The 22,021-nt window shown below is 39.8% G+C and overlaps 1 protein-coding gene across 4 annotated transcripts in view; it reads left to right on the top strand.

The window, feature by feature from the left end:
* Nucleotides 1–22,021, top strand: part of DYNC2H1 (dynein cytoplasmic 2 heavy chain 1) — a 190,083-nt gene that overhangs the window by 144,380 nt on the left and 23,682 nt on the right. For all 4 annotated transcript variants that reach the window (XM_076328219.1, XM_076328218.1, XM_076328216.1 and 1 more), the window contains 2 exons: nucleotides 10,122–10,331; nucleotides 15,636–15,725. In XM_076328219.1, coding sequence (XP_076184334.1) covers nucleotides 10,122–10,331; nucleotides 15,636–15,725 — 300 coding nt within the window. The remainder of the gene's footprint in view (nucleotides 1–10,121; nucleotides 10,332–15,635; nucleotides 15,726–22,021) is intronic.

The following is a 22,021-nucleotide window of genomic DNA, read 5'->3' as shown; positions in this document are numbered from 1 at the left end:
ATCTCCTTTAGAATAGAATCATAGAATGGTTTGGGTTGGAAGGGACCTTTAAAGATCATCTAGTCCAAACCCCTGCCATGGGCAGGGACATCTTTCACTAGATCAGGTTGCTCAGAGCCCCATCTGATCTGACCTTGAATGTTTCCAGGGATGGGGCATCCACCACCTCTCTGGGCAACCTGTGCCAGTGTTTCACCACCCTCATCGTAAAAAAATTCTTTTTATATCCAGTATAGATCTACCTTCTTTCAGTTTGAAACTGTTGCCCCTTGTCCTGTCACTACAGGCCCTGGTATAAAGTCTTTCTCCATCTTCTTATAAGCCTCCTTTAAGTATTGAAAGGCCACAATAAGGTCTCCCCAGAGCCTTCTCTTCTCCAGGCTGAACAACCCCAACTTTCTCAGTCTTTTTTTGTAGGAGAGGTGTTCCTGCTTTCTGATCATTTTTGTGGCCCACCTCTGGACCATCTGGGATACAGTACTCCAGATGGGGTCTCAGGATAGTGGAATAGAGGGGGAGAATTACCTCCCTCGACCTGCTGGCCATGATTCTTTTTATGCAGCCCAGGATATGATTGGCTTTCTGGGCTGCAAGCACACATTGCTGGCTCATGTCCAATTTTTCATCCACCAGTATCCCCAAGTTCTCTGCAGGGCGGCTCTCAATCCCTTCATCCCCCAGTCTGTATTGATATTAGGGTTTGCCCTGACCCAGGTGCAGAACCTTGCACTTGGCCTTGTTAAACCTCATGAGGTGGTGGTGGTGGTTGTTGTTGTTGCTGTTGTTACTACTACTATTATTATTATTATTATCTTCTTTCTTTTATCTGTTGGATACAGATAGTAGTAAAGTAGAGGCAGATGGGAAAGATGCTGACAATACCTTCCATTTTATTTACAAGAAGTAAATATTAGTCTTCTACCTGTCAAATGTACTTATCTTTAAGGGTAGTTGGAAATAATGGTTGAATATCTGTTTCAAACTACTGAAACTCAGGAAGTGTCCAGTATAGATCTGAACTGAACCAAGCTGATGTATTTATAAATTCAAAGCTGTTTTTAAAATAAGCTACTTTTTATTCCAGAGGCAAAAAAGGCTCAGAAGCTTGTTAATATGTAGACAAAGATTAACTATGTTTTTAAACATTTTTATTCCAGTGCTGAGTATGTAAATCAAGGATTAACTCAAAAAGGATTATCTTACAAATACCTTGAAAACAGTTATTGTACATCTAAAGACTGATGATTCTGAAGCATAACAAAATTTACCACTTGACATAGGTTTGGCCTGTAGAATTTATACTGGAATAATTGATCATAATCTTTAAGTGTGGACAGATTTTTATCTGTATACTCTCAATACCGTATGGTGATCATTTTTGTATTTTGTAACCTAGTGTCCAAGTTTAGATAAAATACTAGACAGCATTTGACTGAGTATTTCTCTGGACTGAACATCAGTGTTTGATCCTACAAAAATCAATCTAAATAATTTAGAGTATACAATACAGCTAAATTGACAGAACATCTATAGAATTTATATAGTCAGTGAATTTCAGAAATCAGTGATAAAACAAAAATTTTACCTAATATTGGCCAACATCTCACAAATCTATACATGGACTATTTAACTTTTGTGATGTGCCCACTGAAGAATTATACCACATTGAAGTGTGTAAAATAATATTCATATTTTTTCATGAGTGCAAATTGTAATATTTCAATCAATAGTATTGAGTGCAGCTAACAGAGACAGCAAATGCACGCAGCAGTTGGCACAGCAGTTTGTGCAGAAGAACTTACAGAAGGCCAGCAACTTTGCTCAGTAGAGGATACACCTTCTCAGCAATGGTAGTGATGTGCCACAGGGCACGGTCCCCAGCTGCTGTTGGAGCAATGGACCCTCTAAGATGAGAACTTTGACTCAGGCAGCAGTCCAGAAGGAGGATGCAGCTCTGCATATCTCAAGCTGCAGGGAGTGCCTGGTGCCTCTTCCTCAGGCTGGGGCAGCAGGAGATGGTGTTCTAACCTGCAGGAGATGTGTGCTTGTTGAGGATCTGCATCACCAAATTAAGGAGTTGCAAGAGGAGGTCAGCAGACTTTGCAGCATCAGAAATAGATCAGACGGATCTTTTCTGAGACACTGTAGCTTGAAGAGCCAAGCCCCCAGCTTTCCTGAAGGAGGTGTGGGCAGAGTCTGTGCCTGTTGGAATGGGAAGTAAAGGCTTACAGGATGGCAAAGGCTGGAAACTTGTGACTTCTGGCACCAGGAGGAAGGCGTCTGCTCCACCTCAATATTTATACTTCTAGAACAGATTTAGTGCCCTCATAGCTGACAAGGGGCTGGGAGCTCTGTCCAGTGAAGCTCTCAAGCCAACTAAACCTGATCCACACAGAAGCACCAGGAGGAAGCAGTAAGGAATAGTAGTTGATAACTCCCTGCTGTGGGGAGGATGCTCCCATTTTCTGACCTGACCTGTCATCTCGGGAAGTTTGCTGCTTGCCAGGGGCTCAGGTCTGGGACATTGTGGAAAGACTGCCAAGGCTTGTCTGGCCCTCAGACTATTACCCCTTGATGCTTTTCCACATAGGCCCCAATCATACTGCCAGGGATAACCTGGAGCATACAAAGCATGACTACATGGGTCTAGGGGTGGTAAGGGCATGGGGGCCTAGATGGTTTTTCTTCTTGATACTTACAGTGAAGGTGAAGGACATGAGGAGGAGTGGACGGGTCCTACAACTGATTGCAGAGCTGGTGTCAGCAACAGGGTTTTGGTTTTTATGACCATGGGACACTTTTGAGGATTGATGGTTGCCTGCTCGAAAGAGAAAGGGTCCACCTGACTAAGTGGGGCCAAGAGGCTGGCCAACTTGGTGAGGAGAGTTTTAAAATAGAAATATAGGGTAGGGAGAGGTTGACCAAAAATTCTGTGAGGAAGTAGTTGACCAGGTTGGTAGGCAAAGTATGTCTGTAAACATCATCAACAAAATCAACAAAACAGAGCTGAAGGGGGACCATCTAAAGTGTGTCCATATAAACAAGGAAGTGCCTAGCAGACAGAAAGCTCTCACACTTCTCTGGGAAATCACCATGACGGAGTGCCTCTCTGATGTGCCTGTACACTAATGGGTGCAGCATGGGAAACAAAGAAGAGGAATTAGAGGTTTGCATGCAGTTGCAGAATTATGATCTCATAGGGATTACAGGGACATGGTGGGATAGCTCACACATCTGTAGTGCTGCCATGGATGGCTATAGGTTCTCTCAGAATGAAAAGCCAGCAAGGTAAGAATGGGGAGTTGCCCTTTATGTGAGAGACCAGCAGGAATGCATGGAGCTCTGCCTAGGGATGGACAACGTGCCAGTTGAGAGTTTGTGAATTAGGATTAGAAGGCAACATTATGGTGGGTGTCTGCTACGGGCCACCTGATCAGAAAGAAGTAGATGAGACCTTTTTCACACACCTGGAAGAAGCCTCACATTCTCAGAGCCTGGTCCTTGTGGGGGACTTTACCCACCCTGGTATCTTCTGGAAGGACAGTGCAGCAGGGCACAAGCAATCCAGGAGGTGTCTGTAGTGCGTTGATGACAAATTTCCAATTCAGGTGATGGAGGAACCAATAAGGGGAAGCAGCCTGTGGGACCTCTGGGACCTCATACTTGCCAACAAGGAAGAACTGGTTGAGGATTTGAAGGTTGGGGGCAACCTTGGTTGCAGTGACCCTGAGATGGTGGACCTCAGGATCATGAGTGGAGGGAAACCAGCAAAAAGCAGGATGACAACCCTAGACTTCAGGAAAGTAGACTTTGGCCAATTCAGGGATCTGCTTGGAAGAATGCCATGGGACACTGTCCTGGAGAGCAGCCCTGGAAAGCTGGTTGCTTTTCAGGGAATACCTCCTCTAAGCTCAGTGGTCAACCTCAAAATGCAGGAAGTCAAGTAATGGCAGCAGGAATCCTGCATGGACGAGCAAGGAGCTCTTGGCAAAACTCAAACATAAAAAAAAGAAGTGTAGAAGAGAAGGAAGCAGGGACAGCTGACATGGGAGGAATATGGAATATAGAGACACTGAGCATGCAGGGATGGGGTTAGGGAAGCCGGAGCATATCTAGAGTTGAAGCTGATGAGGGATGTGAAGGGCTGTACTGGTGTACTAGGTCTGGCTGGGATGGAGTTAACTTTCCTCATAGCAGCCGATACAGTGCTGTGCTTTGCACTTGTGGCTAGAACCGTGTTGATAAGACACTAATGTTTTGGCTATTACTGAGCAGTGCTTGCACAGCATCAAGGCTGTCTTCCCAACCTCCCCCCACTCCTAAAGCTGATAGGCTGGGGGTGGGCAAAGGGTTGGGAGGGGACATAGCTGGGACAGCTGACCCAAACTGACTGAAGGGCTATTCCATACTGTGTGATGTCATGCTCAGCAATAAAAGGTAAGAGAGAGGAGGAGGGGGGGGGGCATTCATTATTAAGGTGCTTGTCTTCCAAAGTAACTGTTACGCATACTGAAGCCCTGCTTCCCAGGAAATAGCTGGGCATCGCCTGCTGATAGGAAGTAGAAAATAAATCTCTTTTGGTTTTGCTTTGCTTCCGCATGTGGCCTTCACCCCGCCCCCCCTCATTAAACTGCCTTTATCTTGACCAACAAGATTTTTCATCTTACTTTCTCCCCCTGTCCTGCTGAAGAGGAGAGTGAGGGAGTGGCTTGGTGGGCACCTGGCAGCCAGCCAAGGTCAACCCAGTACAACCGGGTATGGCTGGGATGGAGTCAACTTTCCAGCCTGTAACTTAGCAGCAGCTAAGCTGTTAACCCATCACAACAGCAACAGGAAAGGTTTTTACAGGTACATCAGCAACAAAATGAAGAGTAGGAAAAGTGTAGGCCGACTACTGAATGGCAATGAGGACTTGGCCACAAAGGACAAGAAGGCTGAAGTACTAAATGCCGCCTTTGCCTCTGTTTACTAGTAAGTCTGGCCTTCACAAATCCCAGGTCCCCAAAAGCAGTGGGAAAGTACAGAGGATGGAAGACTCACCCTTGGTGGAAGAGGATCAGGTTAGGGGATGTTTGAACAAACTGAATATAAACAAATCCACAGGCCCTCATGGGATGCACCCATGAGTGTTGAGAGAGCTGGCTGCTGCCATTGTGAGACCACTCTCAGTTATCTTTGAAAGATCAGTGTGATTGGGGGAGATTCTTGAGGACTAGAAGAAAGAAAATGTCACTCCTTTCTTTAAGAAGGGCAAAAAGGAGGATCCAGAGAACAATAGGTCAGTTAGCCTCACCTGGGAAGGTGGTTGAAAACGATTTCCAAGGATTTCCAAGGGTCATTAAGGTGATTAGGGGACAAAAGCATCTGTCATACAAGGAGAGGATGAGAGAACAGGGACTGTTCAGCCTGGGGAAGAGAAGGCTTAGGGGTATCTTGTCAGTGTGTGTCAGCTGATGGGAAGGAGTAAAGGAGACAGAGTCAAGCTCTTCTCAGTGGTGTTCCATGACAGGACAACAGGCCATGGGCACAAACTGAAATACAGGAAATGTCATTTAAACATAAGACAAAACTTTTTTACTGTGAGGATGGTCAAACACTGGAACAGGTTGCCAAGAGAGGCTGTGGAGTCTCCATCCTTGGAGATATTTAAAACCTGACTGGATACAATTTTGGGCAACCTGCTGTAGCTTTGAGCAGAGGGTTGGCTTAGACAATCTGTTGGAAAAGGACCTGGGGGTGCTGGTTGACAGTCGGCTGAACATGAGCCAGCAGTGTGCCCAGGCGGCCAAGAAGGCCAATGGCATCCTGGCCTGTATCAGAAATAGTGTGGCCAGCAGGAGTAGGGAAGTGATTGTGCCCCTGTACTCGGCACTGGTGAGGCCGCACCTCGACTACTGTGTTCAGTTTTGGGCCCCTCACTACAAGAAGGACGTTGAGGTGCTGGAGCGTGTCCAGAGAAGGGCAACGAAGCTGGTGAAGGGTCTGGAGAACAAGTCTTATGAGGAGCGGCTGAGGGAACTGGGACTGTTTAGCCTGGAGAAAAGGAGGCTCAGAGGAGACCTCATCGCGCTCTACAACTACCTGAAAGGAGGTTGTAGCGAGGTGGGTGTTGGTCTCTTCTCCCAAGGAACTAGCGATAGGACGGGAGGAAATGGCCTCAAGTTGTGCCAGGGGAGGTTTAGATTGGATGTAAGGAAAAATTTCTTTACTGAAAGAGTGGTTAAACCTTGGACCAGGCTGCCCAGGGAAGTGGTGGAGTCCCCATCCCTGGAGGTATTTAAAAGACGTGTAGATGAGGCGCTTAGGGACATGGTTTAGTGGGCATGGTGGTGTTGGGTTGACGGTTGGACTCGATGATCTTAGAGGTCTTTTCCAACCTTAATGATTCTATGATTCTATGATTCTAATCTCCAGAGGTTCCTTCCAACCTCAACTGTTTTGTGATTCTGTGAATAGTAGTCCTTTGTGCTCAGTTTTCAGAGCTATCATAGTCTTTGTGCCAAACAGCAAAAATGGCAGATATACAATGGAAATTTTAGCTTTTTAATTTTAGACATTTTGAAATGGGAAATAATTCTTATATATTACTACAGTACTGAGGACTTCTACGTTGTTACTTTTTCAGAAATATTTCTGGAAATTTGCATGTCTCATTTTTCCTCTCAGTGGCATACATTTTGCAAAGCGCTTTTAAATATTATTACCAATTATTCAGACATTCTGAAATTGTGTAGCTGGGGATTTTATTATTCTTTTTCTATCCATAACAATAGAATTATGGAAACAGCCTCTCCTTCATCCATGGTTTATTAGTCCAGCCAGAATGCAGACTCTGGAATTTTTCATTGAATTTTACTTCAAATGAAATAGATACTTAAAATCTGGTTCAAATCAGTGCATTCCTTTGTTGAAAGTTACACAAGCAAACTTCCTCTTTCTCTTTAGCTGTTCTGGACTAATACAGAATGTCTTGGCATTTTCATCTATATCAGCTTCATTTGAAAACACACGTTTTAATTCTTGCCATTAGAAAACACCCTTGTAATGAATACTGTCCTAAAACTGCTTCTGCAGTGCCTTTCAGCATGATTTAATAACAACTTAACACTAATCACATTAATTAAACTCTCATGATGAAAAACCCAGATACTCAGATGCTTAGTATAAGTTTGCACAAAAGACTGTTTACTGAAAGAAATAAATCACTGAATAACTTGTCAAACAAATGTTACACAATTTAAAGAAAAACTTCCTTAATGTGGAAGCATGGCCCACTACAGCCTGTTGGCCAGGGCTGGGCCATCAGAGTAATTCAACCAGCCTGTGTCCTGGTGTCCGTTCTCTTCCCACATAGCCTTCTGCCATGACAGGGTGTAGATCAGGACCTATATAAGCACTTCATTGTCACATAACTGGATCATTTGGAAATCATTGTCCAACGGAACTCAGGCGTTGCCCATCATATGATAGTTTTTAGAGAAGCACAAAAATATCAGGACGCAATGGGGCTGCATAAGTGTTTCATCATGTCCAAATGGCTATCTGTCATGAATAGAGAGAGACAAGGAATCAGTGCTAAATTTTTGTTGTAAGGTGGATGAATTTTCTGCCTTGTTTCAGGGAAACCCTTTAGTACCTCCATGAAAGTTAGAAGGCCCACCCATAATAAAAATTTGGAAGCAACTGCTTCAAAATGATTTTTGCTGAATATATGATCATAAGCTGTCATGTTGTGTTCTGCCTTATCTTTTGTTTTGTTTGTAAATTGAAGGCTAACTAATAATTTTCATAAAGTTGCATAATGCTGCAAGAAAATTGCAAAAGTAGTTTTGAAAATTAATGGGTTGTTGCTCTTTTATCTAAAACATTAGGAACCTCAGCTTTAACAAAAGAACAATGTTTTTTTTCACCAAGGAAAATCAGTGAAGCAGAAATATAAGGTCATTCTTTCTTGTATTTTCAACAATGAAAAATTTGTGTAATAAACAGTGAAAGGCTAATATCTAAAAGAACAGGCAGAGAGACTCAAGGGAGGAGGCAGAATAAGTACATCAAAAGGTCAATGGAAGTTTCTAAAACCCACCACCACCACCAAAATTGAATTTTGAATCACATGCAGAACTAGTGGAGGTATATGAGTTTATTTTCATTATATTTGTTACATTTCTGAGGGGACAATTTTCAGAATGTATTGGAGTTTGAAAAAGCTTGAGTTTAGGATGGTAATGAAGAAAAGCTCTAGAGCAGCTTAGGTGAGACTACATGAAGTCTTATATTGTACTGAGATAGTAACAAGTACAGAAGTGGAAGTGGGAAAATGATCAAAGTCTCAAAATACACCTAATTTAGTATTGGTGGCATAATATAGTATTTAATGTTAAAGATTAAGAACCTATCTTCAGTTTCTTATGATTAGGAAAAGCACTCAGTACTTCAGCAGTTCTTCATCTTAATTCCCAAGCAGGTCATGAGGATATTTTTAAAGCTGATGTGAGTTATATACATAATGGATTTTAAGGGAATGTAATAGAACATTAAATGTATAAGCTGATATCGGTATTCATGTTTAATTTTCCTATAAAAATGGCAGATGGGTTGTTTTAACAAATTCTCAAGAGAAAGCATTAAAAAGAGTGATGAAACGAATATGCAATTCATAGGAGACTTATGTAAAGGGCAGTATTGAGGAACTTAGAGGCCTTCTCTTTCAGAAAGTTTTTCGTGAATTAAGACAGTATATGTGAAAGACTGAGCAAAGCCTGCAAGTTGCAATGTCTTTGTTCTTCCTTTTTTGTGCAATCAAATACTCCAATAAGAAATTATTAACTAGCTTGTGCTAGTTTTACGTTACATTTTTATATACTCAACGAACTATGGTCTCAGAAAAATTGAAGTGAAACTGGTACTGTGATTTCAGGATGCATGCAAAGACAAAATACAAAACATAACAGTTCTAAATACTGTATGTTTCTTACACTTTGAACAGTAATTTTGTTGTATACCTTTTTAATAATGTAGGGAGGGAAGACCTTATCCTTCATTTTTCTGTCAGTAATAAACCAAAATATCTGTATTACTCTTTCACTTACCTTCTCTCATATTTTTGCTTGGTAGTTGAGTGCAGTATAAGCTTGAAATGAAAAACACGTGAAAGTTCTGACAAACTTACAGTGCCTGGGAATGATTACGGAGGCAGACATCCTGTGTGTTCTGGAAAGCAAGATGCCATGTGACAATTCAGAAGTTTATTTAATCTGAAAAAAAGTGAAAACTATTTGTTATTTTAAGAGATACTTCAGAGAAAGAAAAATCTGATTTTACCTTTAATAAATTACTAGAAATTGAAATAGGAAAACATTTTTTTCCCAAAGGCTAGGGTTTTCTTTCTGCATTTGTGACTTGTAGAATTTTCCAATAAAGGTTTAAATTCCATAACTGGAATTCAGTACAGCATCTTGTCACATGTCAGGTTGACAGATTCAGAACACATGCTAAAATATATTTATGTAATAAGCTGCATATGAATTAAGATTTGCAAAATGATACCATCTCTTGAAATTATTAAATAAATTTGGATTTTCAGTGGCTGTAATGGAATGGAAGTAAGTTATAAAAATGTCAATATGAAAGCAGCAGTACCTCTCAGAGTCTGAGTTACACATAATATTATATTTATTTTGTATTTATTATTTATTTGTATTTAATTTGCTTCCAGGTTGAACTAGTCTTATCAAAGCAAGAGCTATATCTGACAGCATGGTTTATAGTATCCAATACAATCTTGTTATGCTGAGTACACTACTGCTTTTTATATTGACACATTAACACAAATACTAAAAACAGTGATTCAGCTAAGTGAAGATTTTTCAGAAATTCCAGTACTTTTGAAGCAATTGGGTAGACAGAGTTGTCTCAGAAGAGTGTTACCTTTGTTGAACATCTCACGGACAATACTGAAAGAATCATTATAGTTTTAATCCAGTGTCAGAAAAGGGAGGATATCTGAATTACTTCAAAGCTAACAAGGTCATATGAAGTATTATGAATTAAACAAAGAATGTGTTGTATAACATAATAGTTTCCCTGAGTTTATTAACTGGACATCACGTGTTCTTTTTTAGAATTCTAACCTGATTCATCAGAAGGTGTCTCCTCCTGTGGAGCAACAAGGATCTCCAATCTTATCATTCATTACTCTGGAACAATTCAATGCCATTCGCCTTGTGCAAAGTGTCCATCAGTCACTTGCTTCTTTAAGTAAAGTTATCAGAGGTACCTCATTACTGAGTTCTGAAGTACAAAGGCTAGCAAGCGCTCTGCTAAATCAGAAGGTAAGTCATTTTGTCATGAATTTACATTATAAGCAATGAAAAAAACCAAGGAAACTGAACAAAATTCTGATACATATTTTCATGTCACTATTTGCTCTAAGTTCTTCTGTTGATAGAGTCTCTAAAATGGAGTTCTTTTATTGGTAATGACTCTAAAAAACCCTCATGTTTTTTCTGGAATGAAAACCCAGAAAAATGTTGCTTCAAGTACTTGCAGAAGCTTCTGACTATATTATACTTTCATCAAGCTTTCTCTTGAGGACAAATCCGATAAGATTAGACGTTGTGGAACAGTATTTCCATTTCAAATACCAAATTATACTAGATAAGTCAAATACATTAGCCAGTAGAACATGTAAATCTGTCCCTTTTCTTAATTTTTACAGTTTCTTAAAATTTAAGTTTTACTGCAGTTGTAATCACAATTCGCTCTCTACATTTATTCATTATGGATTATTGCCATGTCACAACAGACAAGCTGTACCTATCATATCGACCTATCATCTCACCCTATATTCTTGATACACAAGAAGAGCAAGTAAAATCTGTACATGTACTTTTCCATGTTTTCTGGCATCAAACTGGGCATGTTTATAAACTAGTACAATTAGTGACTGCAAATTTACATGGTCTGTCATTAATAGCTAGATAATTGGATTCCAAAGATAGTCAAACATTGACGTGAAACTCCGTGGTTTTGTTTCACCTGCAGCAACTGATAAATTGTGTTGATGCTAATGCATAGATATTGAGATTGGCCCTACAATGAACAATAATTCCTATCAACATCTTATCTATCTTCATGTGAGGATCAAGTACTGTTAAAAAGATTGTTATGCATTTATTGATCTATCAAATTTCTAATTAAAACAATAATTAAATTCTTTGTCTTTTCAGATTCACAAGACAGCATTTGTTAGCAAAATTGCAGTACAATTAGAATAAATTAACATTTTCATGCTAGCAATCTCATTGTGTTTTTAAACACGTTTTGTCTGTGTGGTAGAAATTGGTGCTAAGTACAAGTCATAGTGAATGCAAATGATACATGTAATGGCCATTTTTTAGTATTTATAGTTGTATTTCTTGTTACTGAGCAAAAGAGTATGGCTTGCTTGTGTGCTTAAGCTGCACTCAAATTGGAAGCTGCAGGAGCTATGAAGCTGATCGCTGTCACAAAAATGTACTTAAAGATTCTATGCATTTTTATCTCTCACAAACATCAGTTCAGTGCTTCCTGATACATTGAACAAAGTGGTTTTGGCATTTCTTCTGCTTACTTACCCACTTACCTTGACACAGATCACTTTATTGGATTGTGACCATAAAGCAATCTTTTCAGCAGCCCTCCAGAGAAGCTAATGCTACACTCTTGGCATGGCAGCTAAACCTCACCATATTTATCATCTTAAAGTGATTTGTTTCATGTATTTTCTGTACACTGTTCTTTTTTATTTTAGTGTGGTCATGCATTATGCAACAAAGGATTATTTTAAAAAACTTATATTTTGAAAGCACCAAGATTGTAGTTCTTTTAAGATTATAGCACCTGAAGAAGCTGCTAGATTACCAACAGAAATGTAAAACTCAATGAATGTATGACTTCTAATGGTTTCAGCAATGTGCCTTATTTATGCAAAATTGATGTTAGTGTACATCTGAAATATGCTTCCATACTAACAATTAGCTAAGCTATTACTTTAAACTTAGATTAATTTAGAGTGATATATTAGCAACATAGAATCATAGAATCATAGAATAGTTTGGGTTGGAAGGGACCTCTAAAGGTCATCTAGTCCAACCCCCCTGCCCTGGGCAGGGACATCTTCAACTAGGTCAGGTCACTCAGAGCCCCCTCCAACCTGACCTGGAATGTTGCCAGGGATGGGGCATCCACCACCTCTCTGGGAAACCTGTGCCAGTGTTTCACCACCCTCAGCGTCAAAAATGTCTTCCTTCTATCTAGTCTAAATCTACCCCCCTTTAGTTTAAAGCCATTCCCCCTTGTCCTGTCGCAACAGGCCCTGCTAAAATGTTTGCCGCCATCTTTTTTATAAGCCCCCTTTAAGTACTGATAGGCTGCAAGAAGGTCTCCCCGAAGCCTTCACTTCCCTAGGCTGAACAACCCCAACTCTCTCAGCCTTTCTTCATAGCAGAGGTGTTCCATCCCCCTGATCATTTTCATGGCCCTCCTCTGGACCCACTCCAACAGGTCCGTGTCTTTCTTCTGCTGAGGGCTCCAGAGCTGGACGCAGTACTCCAGGTGGGGTCTCACCAGAGCAGAGTAGAGGGGCAGAATCCCCTCCCTCGACCTGCTGGCCACGCTGCTTTTGATGCAGCCCAGGATATGATTGGCCTTCTGGGCTGCGAGCGCACATTGTTGGCTCATGTCCAGCTTTTCATCCACCAGTACCCCCAAGTCCTTCTCGGCAGGGCTGCTCTCAATCCCTTCATCCCCCAGCCTGTATTGATACTGGGAGTTGCCCCAACCCAGGTGCAGGACCTTGCCCTTGGCCTTGTTGAACCTCATGAGGTTCACATGGGCCCACTTCTCCAGCTTGTCCAGGTCCCTCTGGATGGCATCCCGTCCTTCTGGCGTGTCAACCACACCACTCAGCTTGGTGTCATCTGCAGACTTGCTGAGGGTGAACTCGATCCTGCTGTCTGTGTCATTGATGAAGATATTAAACAGTACCAGTCCCAGTATGGACCCCTGCGGGACACCACTCCTCACCAACCTCCATCTGGACGTTGAGCCGTTGACCACTACCCTCTGCATGCAACCATCTAACCAATTCCTCACCCACCGGACAGTCCACCCATCAAATCCATACCTCTCCAGTTTAGACAGAAAGATATTGTGGGGGACCATGTCAAAGGCCTTACAGAGGTCCAGATAGACAACATCTGTAGCCTTCCCATGTCCACTGATGTAGTCACTCCATCATAGAAGGCCACTAGGTTAGTCAGGCAGGACTTGCCCTTGGTGAAGCCATGCTGGCTGCCTTGAATCACCTCCCTGTCCTCCATGTGCCTTAGCATAGCTTCCAGGAGGATCTGTTCCATGATCTTCCCAGGCACAGACGTGAGACTGACTGGCCTGTAGTTCCCCGGGTCTTCCTTTTTTTCCCTTTTTAAAAATGGGGGTTATGTTTCCCCTTTTCCAGTCAGTGGGAACTTCACCGGACTGCCACGACTTCTCAAATACGATTGATAGTGGCTTAGCAACTTCATCCACCAGTTCCTTCAGGACCCATGGATGGATCTCATTGGGTCTCCTGGACTTGTGCACCTTCAGGTGCCTTAGATGGTCTCGAACCTGATGTTGTCCCACAGTGGGTGGCTCTTCATTCTCCCAGTCCCTGCCTTTGCCTTCTGTGTCTTGGGCAGTGAGGCTCGAGCACTTGCTGGTGAAGACCGAGGCAAAAAAGTCATTGAGTACCTCTGCCTTCTCCGTATCCCGGGTAACCAGGTCTCCCATTTCGTTCCGGAGAGGGCCAACATTTTCCCTCGTCTTCCTTTTATCCCCAACGTACCTATAGAATCTTTTCTTGTTGCCCTTGACATCCCTGGCCAGATTGACTTCTATCAGGGCTTTAGCTTTCCTAACCTGATCCCTGGCTGCTTGGACAATTTCTCTGTATTCCTCCCAGGCTACCTGTCCTTGCTTCCGCCCTCTGTAGGCTTCCTTTTTGTGTTTGAGTTTGTCCAGGAGCTCCTTGTTCATCCATGCAGGCCTCCTGGCGTTTTTGCCTGACTTCCTCTTTGTTGGGATGCATGGCTCCTGAGCTTGGAGGAGGTGATCCTTGAATATTACCCAGCTTTCTTGGGCCCCTCTTCCCTCCAGGGCTTTGTCCCATGGCACTCTACCAAGCAGCTCCCTGAAGAGACCAAAGTCTGCTCTCCTCAAGGCCAGGGTAATGAGCTTGCTGTGCGCCCTCCTCGGTGCCCTGAGAATCTTGAACGCCACCATTTCGTGGTCACTGCAGCCCAGGCTGCCCTTGAGCTTCATGGTCCCCACCAGCCCCTCCTTGTTGGTGAGAACAAGATCCAGCATAGCACCTCTCCTCGTTGGCTCCTCTACCACTTGGAGAAGGAAGTTATCATTGACGCATTCCAGGAACCTCCCAGATTGCTTATGCCCTGAAGCAATCCGGGAGGTTCCTGGAATGCGTCGATGATAACATTAGGTGAATGCCTTCTAAATGATAGATTGCTGAGCTGCCTGTAAATGCATATCTAGCAAAAGAGTCTGCAAAAATGCAAGGATAATAGTTTCAAATACAAAAAGTTTTAAAAAAATCATAATTATGCAAAAAAGCATGCAGTTAACTTTGCTTTATTAATTGTCTTGTATGTATTCTAGTTTATTCAATTCATCATTAATTAGTGTCCACAGATCCAGATACTTTTTGTTTTTTATGTATAGAAGTTACGTATGGAGTATTTACTTTGAAAGATAATTTTTCTTACAAACTTCTGTGATTAGATTTTGAAAATCTGTTCAGCACATATGCTATTGGATTGTGAACCTCCTTGAAAATGCAACTGTAAATGTTAAACGGTATAAACTGTTTATTCTGCTCAGCATCTTCAGTATTGTGCTATATTCCCCAGGTAATGATTTACATCAATTCTCTTTCACTGAAGTAGGAGAATCTTGCAGAGTCAGTTTCATTGTGCTTTACAGATTCCTGTGGAGTAGGTACAATTAATGTTTTTATCCTTATTCTATAAGGAGGAAACCTTAACAGAGAATCTTTTAAGCCTTTCTTTTTTAAGTCAATGAGAAATTTGTATGGGGAGGTCTTGCAGAATTTTATTCTCAGGTGTTGTTCTACAAACACTTTAAGATCATGAGAAAATAATCATGCAGAGGAATTGTACCAGATTCACTTCACCACAGAGCCACACAACTGCATGTTCAAGTCTGAGGAGGCAGCAGCAAAGGAGTGGGAACCTGTGGCTGCAGTTGAAAGATGGCATTGTGGTTTTACAAGAAAGAATCAGCTTAGGCCTTTTTGAAGTGTTCGTGGAACCTACTGAAGTTTCCTTACTGAATAGCAGAGGTTCTTGTAAGTTCTCCATCAGCACTATATCTCTCTGGGCCACATAAAGAATTAGCAGGAATATAACCTTCCTATTAGTGGTTGTATGCTTTGATCATTATGATACTTGTATTGCCTTTTTTCTTTGTAGGTATATTTGATCTCCAGATTATTTACTTTCATTGAAATTGCTAGCTTAAAATGTAATGATGATGGTTTTGAAATGGATACTTTCAGTAAATATATTTTATTTCAGTGTCCCCTCAAATGGCAAACCAAGTGGGAAGGTCCAGAAGATCCTTTACAATATCTTAGAAGTCTTGTAGCTCGAACGCTTGCTATACAGGTAATTTTGAAGAGTAATTCTACCTCAGTATGCTGGTGTTCAGTGACACAGTATATTATGTGAATTGCACTACAGTAGGCCTTTCCAAACTCAAGTCCCAAAGAGTTTTAGATGTATGAAAAGGCATGTAAAAATTTAAAGATAGATGAGAAATGTGAAGACAGCAGACTGAGCAATTTGAAGTCAGTAACTTTAAATACAGTTAATGTTTACGTCTTAGATTTTAGTCAGTCTTTCTGATGAACTGTGGGGGAAAAGACAGATTTATTTACTCAGATGAATCTTTACATCTAAGTCAAGACACACTATTCAATCTGGTAGAGAGACACGTATAAAGGGATAAAGTGAAGCAATTCTAATAGAGGTAATGTAGAAATTAATAGAAGACTAGTCTTTGAAGCAAATAAAGAAAACATCTGCATTCTCCAGGTTTACAAGGGGCTATAACAGAAGGTGCAGAGTCTGACAACAGCTCTGTCAATCTGCAGTGTAACAGTGAAGAAGAAAATTTTTAGTTAAGGTAAATCTAGCTATACTTTGATTAACAGAAGAGGTATATTTAAGATAATTGGCAGACAAATAAAAAAGTCATTTATGTAAATTAATTAGTATTTAAGGAAACAGATTTCATCATGTTGGATACTTAGTATCCATAAGGAAACTGCGAGAATGTTCCAGGGAGGAAGGTTCCTTTAGGAGGGACAGATCTTTTAGTACCTCCAGGCAAGAAATAGAAAGCTGCTGGTTTTGAACTTGATTAACACAGTCTTGTCCAGTGGGATATGATGAAGATTTCTGTGAACATTAACATTGACTGTGAGATTCAGAAGGAAGATTTGAGGGGAACATGATTTCTAGGCATTACTTTTTCTAAAGAAACTATCAAATGGAAGTTTCCAAAGTATTCATAAGATTCTTGTTATGCAAACCATTTCTTTTGGCTAATGCTTAATTTTTCTTTATCCTTTCCTTCACAGAAAGGCTCAAATTCTAAACAATAAAGTGTAAATATATATAGCAACAAGTGATAATGCATGTTCAAATGTTATATTGGTCATATAACTAGAGTTGAACTTAGTCCCTTCTGACTGACTATTATAGTCATTATTATTAAAAAAGCATCACTTGTGGCTGAGTCAGCAGTGTTCATAATCTTCAAGAGTACCTTGCAGTTTGTGACTTACACCTTTATTTGGTTGTGACCAAACTGCATGCGATTTTCCTTACTTATATGAATTTTTTTAAATGGAAGCCTGAGATTAGAGTTCAAGCTTCTGTGTGGAGTACACCTGCCATACAAAGTGGAGGTAATGTAGCAGAGTGTAACAGGATGAAATTAGTGTTAACAGTAACAGATGATTTTCAACCAAGCATATTTAAAAAGTTTTTATTTCCATATATTATTCCAGTCAACTATTGACAAATGTGCTGCATTATATTACCATGATAGTAATCTTCTTTTTTCATTGTTCAAACTGCAGACAATATTGTACATTTGAATTACTCATTTTTATGTAAAGTTATTATGAAGAAAACATTTACAATTTTAAACACTTATTTACTGTAGGAGAGGGACAGATTATTAAGGCAGAGCTTTACAGTAGATATTTAACTGTATCCATAAGCAGTAAATTGTGTTCATTTTTTTGTTAGTGACAATAGAAAGTAGTGACAGATGACCAGATACTGATTACTATATTTTTTATATTTTTTTAATGTCACGTATATAATACAGTTGTATTTGAAGCAGTTCTTAATAATACATTATCAGTCTGTTTTGCTTCTCAAGCTTCTAGTCAGATCACATCTGAAATGCGATTTCTATGTTTTTATTTTTGTATCTATTTTACTAGAAAATGTTGATTATTTCTAATTATGCATTTCAGTTGAATCATCTTTTTCCTTAAATGTTATTCCAATTAACGTTTTTGCATATTACACCATGATTTTGATTAGTCTTGATAATTTTTAATTAACTTTCCTTTTTTGTGACTTTTCATTATTGATTTTATAAATGTAGTTTATCATTAGTTAATTATATATTTAGTATTCAGAAATTCAATAAAGGCTTCAATAAAGATTTTCTCGTAACTCTGAAAATTATCTTCAGATTTATCTTCAGATTTATCTTTCAATAAAGGTCATATTTTGGATTGGTTTAGTTTTATATGATCAATTCCATTCATCATGTTTTTTTCATATTTACTTATACCTCCACCTGTTTCATTCACTGTAAGATACTGACTTCTACCTTCACCATTTGAGACAGGTTTGATTTAGGTATTTTTCAAGAGGAAAATAGGAGACACTGAAACATCAAAGTTGTACTGAAAGATTGCACCTACTAAGGATGCAGTGAGTCTATACTTAGGTTATTAGTTAAAGGCTGCCTTGTCAAGATGTTTGCTGCCAGTGCAGAAAACAATAAAAGCAACTGCTTTGTTACAAACATTTAATGGGGACGGGGAGAAATCCAAAATATAGGCCAGATGGTAGAATAATTATAGCAGAATTTATAGAAGTGTAAAGATGTTCTGAGAGCATTACACAACATCAGATAGAAAAACAACAGGTGTTGCATTTTCTCAGGTCTGAATTCACTCAGTAAAAGCAAAATAAAAAAAAGGAAATCTGCCTACTTAAACTGCGAACAAATCAGTATATGCAAAATGCAGTAGAGCCATGTTTTTCTGTGTATTATGTTGTGGTAATAAAGCTGATAGAAATATGTGTTTTCTTCCCAGGTGGAAGTTCTGAAATTTGGATGTTAGCTTTTGCTTTAAATTAAAACAAAAATTCTGTGTGTTGAACATTCTTCTAAGATGAAGAGTTCTGAATACTCTTAATTAGCAATGCTGACATTGAACTTTACAATGTTATGCTTAGGCTTGTCTGTCTACAGTGATTTATTTGCTGTCAACATTAAGATATGAAGCTTATGAATAGATCTTTGTGTTGGTTGTAATTCTTGGTCCTTATACTCCCAGTTTCCTCATGGTGGCATCTTAAATGTGTTCTGTGGTTTCCCTCTCTCGTGGTACATGATTATAGCTCAGTAATAATATACATCAGCATATAGTGGAATTTAAGTCCTTCCCAGTCTGTAGATAAGTGTCTTCTCATGGCTATGAATACCAGCAGGAGAGAAAGAGAGAAAAGAGACCCAGAACTACAGCTATTAAGAGGCAAAACAGCAGCCCAGGCAAATGTCAGATGAATATCAGCATTGAAAAAATGTTTCAGGTCAACAAATTGGAACTTACTTTTTGTTTCCACAAGAACGAAATAAAGACCTTAATTTAACTTCTTCCAAAAAAACCCCCTCTTATTCTAACAAGACCTTATATTTTAAATGAAAATATTTATTTCATTCTTTTGGACTGAGCTGCTTTTAAGTCATCTGTAAAAACAACTCTTCCTTTGGATGGCTGTTTGGTCAGACAGCTGGTAAAAGGCTTACAGCATACACTGAAAATGAAGACTGTTCGACCTCAGAATCATAAACACTGCTTTCAGAGTTCTGATCAAGGAAATGTTTATGAATACTGAAAGTTTTTATTTGCATAAGTTATGAAAGTTTTTGTTGAAAATGTGTATGTATCTACAAAGTACTCAGTATATAAAAAAGTTGTATTTCATATTTTATCAGACACTTGTATGTATCTCTCTGGGATGCTGTTATCTCCTGTCCTCTCCCATCCTGAGTGAAATCTAGGGTAGCAATATTTAATTTCAATACCAGTTTGACCCCTTAGTATAGGATTTTTACTATTTTGCTACTCTCTTACTATTTGAGGTAGAATGACTTTGTTTCTGTTTTGGAACCCTTACTATTCCTCTGTTTCAACAATCAGCTCCCCAGAAAGGTAGATTGGACACCTTGGACACCCAAGGTATATGAGGTTTGAACTCTTGGAAATTGCATGCTGAAACTACTGGAAAACCTTCTGGGAATAGGAGACACAGGATTCTTCCTTCACACCCAAGGCATCTAGGCAAAGATTCAATTTTCAATCACTGATAACAGGCAGAAAGTCTGCTCTTAGAAAGCCAAGGAAGTCAAGTCCTCTCAATTTTCACTGAGTTAAAGAACTGTGAGGGCCAGCCTATAAATCAGTCTTAATGCAACAGTAGATGATATGCACATAAAATCTGAGTAGTAGAGACTGAGAGTGAATCCCAAAATAGGCACACACACATACTCTGTACAGACACAGCCAGCCACACACAGGCTAACAGAGAGAGGAGGACAGTACCTTTACAGGCAGCTGCATAAACACAGACAGCACGAATAGCCCTATCCTATTTCGGTGGTTCACTGCTCAAGGAAAACACCCTTCACAAGTCTCACTGATTTTTGGTCTCTCCACTGTCTTGCTTCCAATCCCTCAGTCTGCAGCATGTAGCTCTCAGACCTCATCCTCTTGCGAGCTGGTACTGCTAGAAGTTTGCTAGTGGATTCCCTTCCCCCACATAGAGAACACACTTGCACACAAAAATAACTGAAAATAGAGCTTAAGAGGAAGATAGGACAGACTCTGGTGATCGGGTGCAAGGTTGGCCAAAGTGTACTGGCCAGCAGCCTCCCTACATGCGACCTGCCCTCTCTATCTGTTTTCCCATTCTTGTTCATCTCCCATCCACCTTTCCCCACCTTTGGTCCTTCCCCTAAATATCCCATAATAAATACTGTACAATCCCAGAACTGTCATGTTCAGTCCCCAAATACACCCACTTAGGCACTCCATAAGAAGTCCTATACCTCTTTAAGTAGTAATCCCACTTAGTTTGCATAGCATTTCAGAGTGTTTTCTGATAGATTGCCTTAGCAGATTTTGCAGCAGGGACGATAGCTTAACGGTTTGTCTTTTATGGTTTTAGGAGTAGCTGATTTAGATGGATTAGGTTGGCTGTGTTCCCCACCTTGTCGTTGTTCCTCTCATCACTCTATTTGAACAGCTGTTATCTAGGTATTTGTACAGAGCAGAATACTTCAAATTTAGTATTCTAATATTAAAACACAAAAATTCATTAAAATATTGTGTTTTAAATCCCCCCATTCCATTATTTTAATTCAAAGTTCAGAATGCTATGAATCCACCTTACTCTGAAGAATTAGCATTTTTCTGTTGCTTTTCTTGGCTTCTCCTCTTCAGCTGTCATGAATATCAAAACAAAAATACAACTGCAGCCTAACATTATCTGCTTAGAAACTGAGCCTTAATTTACTCCCACAGCTCTCATCATGTTACAGTATGATTTCACTTTGTTCAGAATTTATCAGCCAGGATATATCTTTCAAGACCTTTTATCGAAGTGATAAATAAAATTGGTAAAAATTGGAAATTTGCAAGTACTACTGTAAAAATGTACGTTTTCTTTGTCTCTCATGTAATAGGCAAATTTGAAGCTCTGATAGATCCAACTGTCATATCACGTCCCTTTTTAATCACTGTTTCAGTTAGATTGTATTAATTAAGTAGTGGCCAGTATAGAGTAGTAGTGGTTTATAAAGATACAGCGTCCAAACAGGGTGCCACACACAATGTAAGATGAAAGTATCAGACTTGCACAGGTCATAGGAGTTGTCCACTGTAATAAGGTCTAGCTTCCAGGGAAGCTAAAGCAGAAGCTGAAGCATTTTTTATGCTTAGAGAGTTCGTGTACTCTTGTGACTTACAGAAATCTGTGTTCATGCACAGGTGCCTGAGGTGGAAGGATTCCTTAAGTTCTCTTTTTTGTTTTGTGCACCAATTCAAGACTTTACTTTCCAGAGTTACTGAAATCCCTATTTCTTGTAGTGAAATGATTCTTTTCCTGCAGAGTACAGTGGGTTTTCACACATCTGCAAACTTTGCAGTTTTAAATGGAAGTATTTTTTGGTTGTTAATGAGCAAGGATTATCTCAAGTTTTGGGAAAACTATCTGTTTAATGCATAAAAAACAGTTAAAAAACAGCATTGGAAAAGGAAAGATATCTTGACTTGCATTCTGTTTGGTTTAATTGTGAGTTGTTGAAGTTTAATCCCAATGAAGTTTAGATGCTCTGTTAAACTGAGGCATCCACAAGTTATGGGCTTTTCTGTAAACATCAGCCTTAAATGTTTTGAAATGTAATCCGTTTCAACAGAATTCAACTCCTGTTGATTAAACTTTCAGAATTCTAAGCATGTTTTGTGAGAATGGCTATTCTTTTTTAATTATTAAATGCTACCTTGTAAGCAGAAGTTTCAGCAGCATCCTTATCATACCACTAACCAGTTGTTCAGCTCTCTGATTGTAGAATATTGATTGCA

Source organism: Aptenodytes patagonicus, chromosome 1 (assembly GCF_965638725.1).
Source record: "Aptenodytes patagonicus chromosome 1, bAptPat1.pri.cur, whole genome shotgun sequence".
Classification (NCBI taxonomy): domain Eukaryota; kingdom Metazoa; phylum Chordata; class Aves; order Sphenisciformes; family Spheniscidae; genus Aptenodytes; species Aptenodytes patagonicus.
This window is presented reverse-complemented; position numbering and strand designations above follow the sequence as displayed.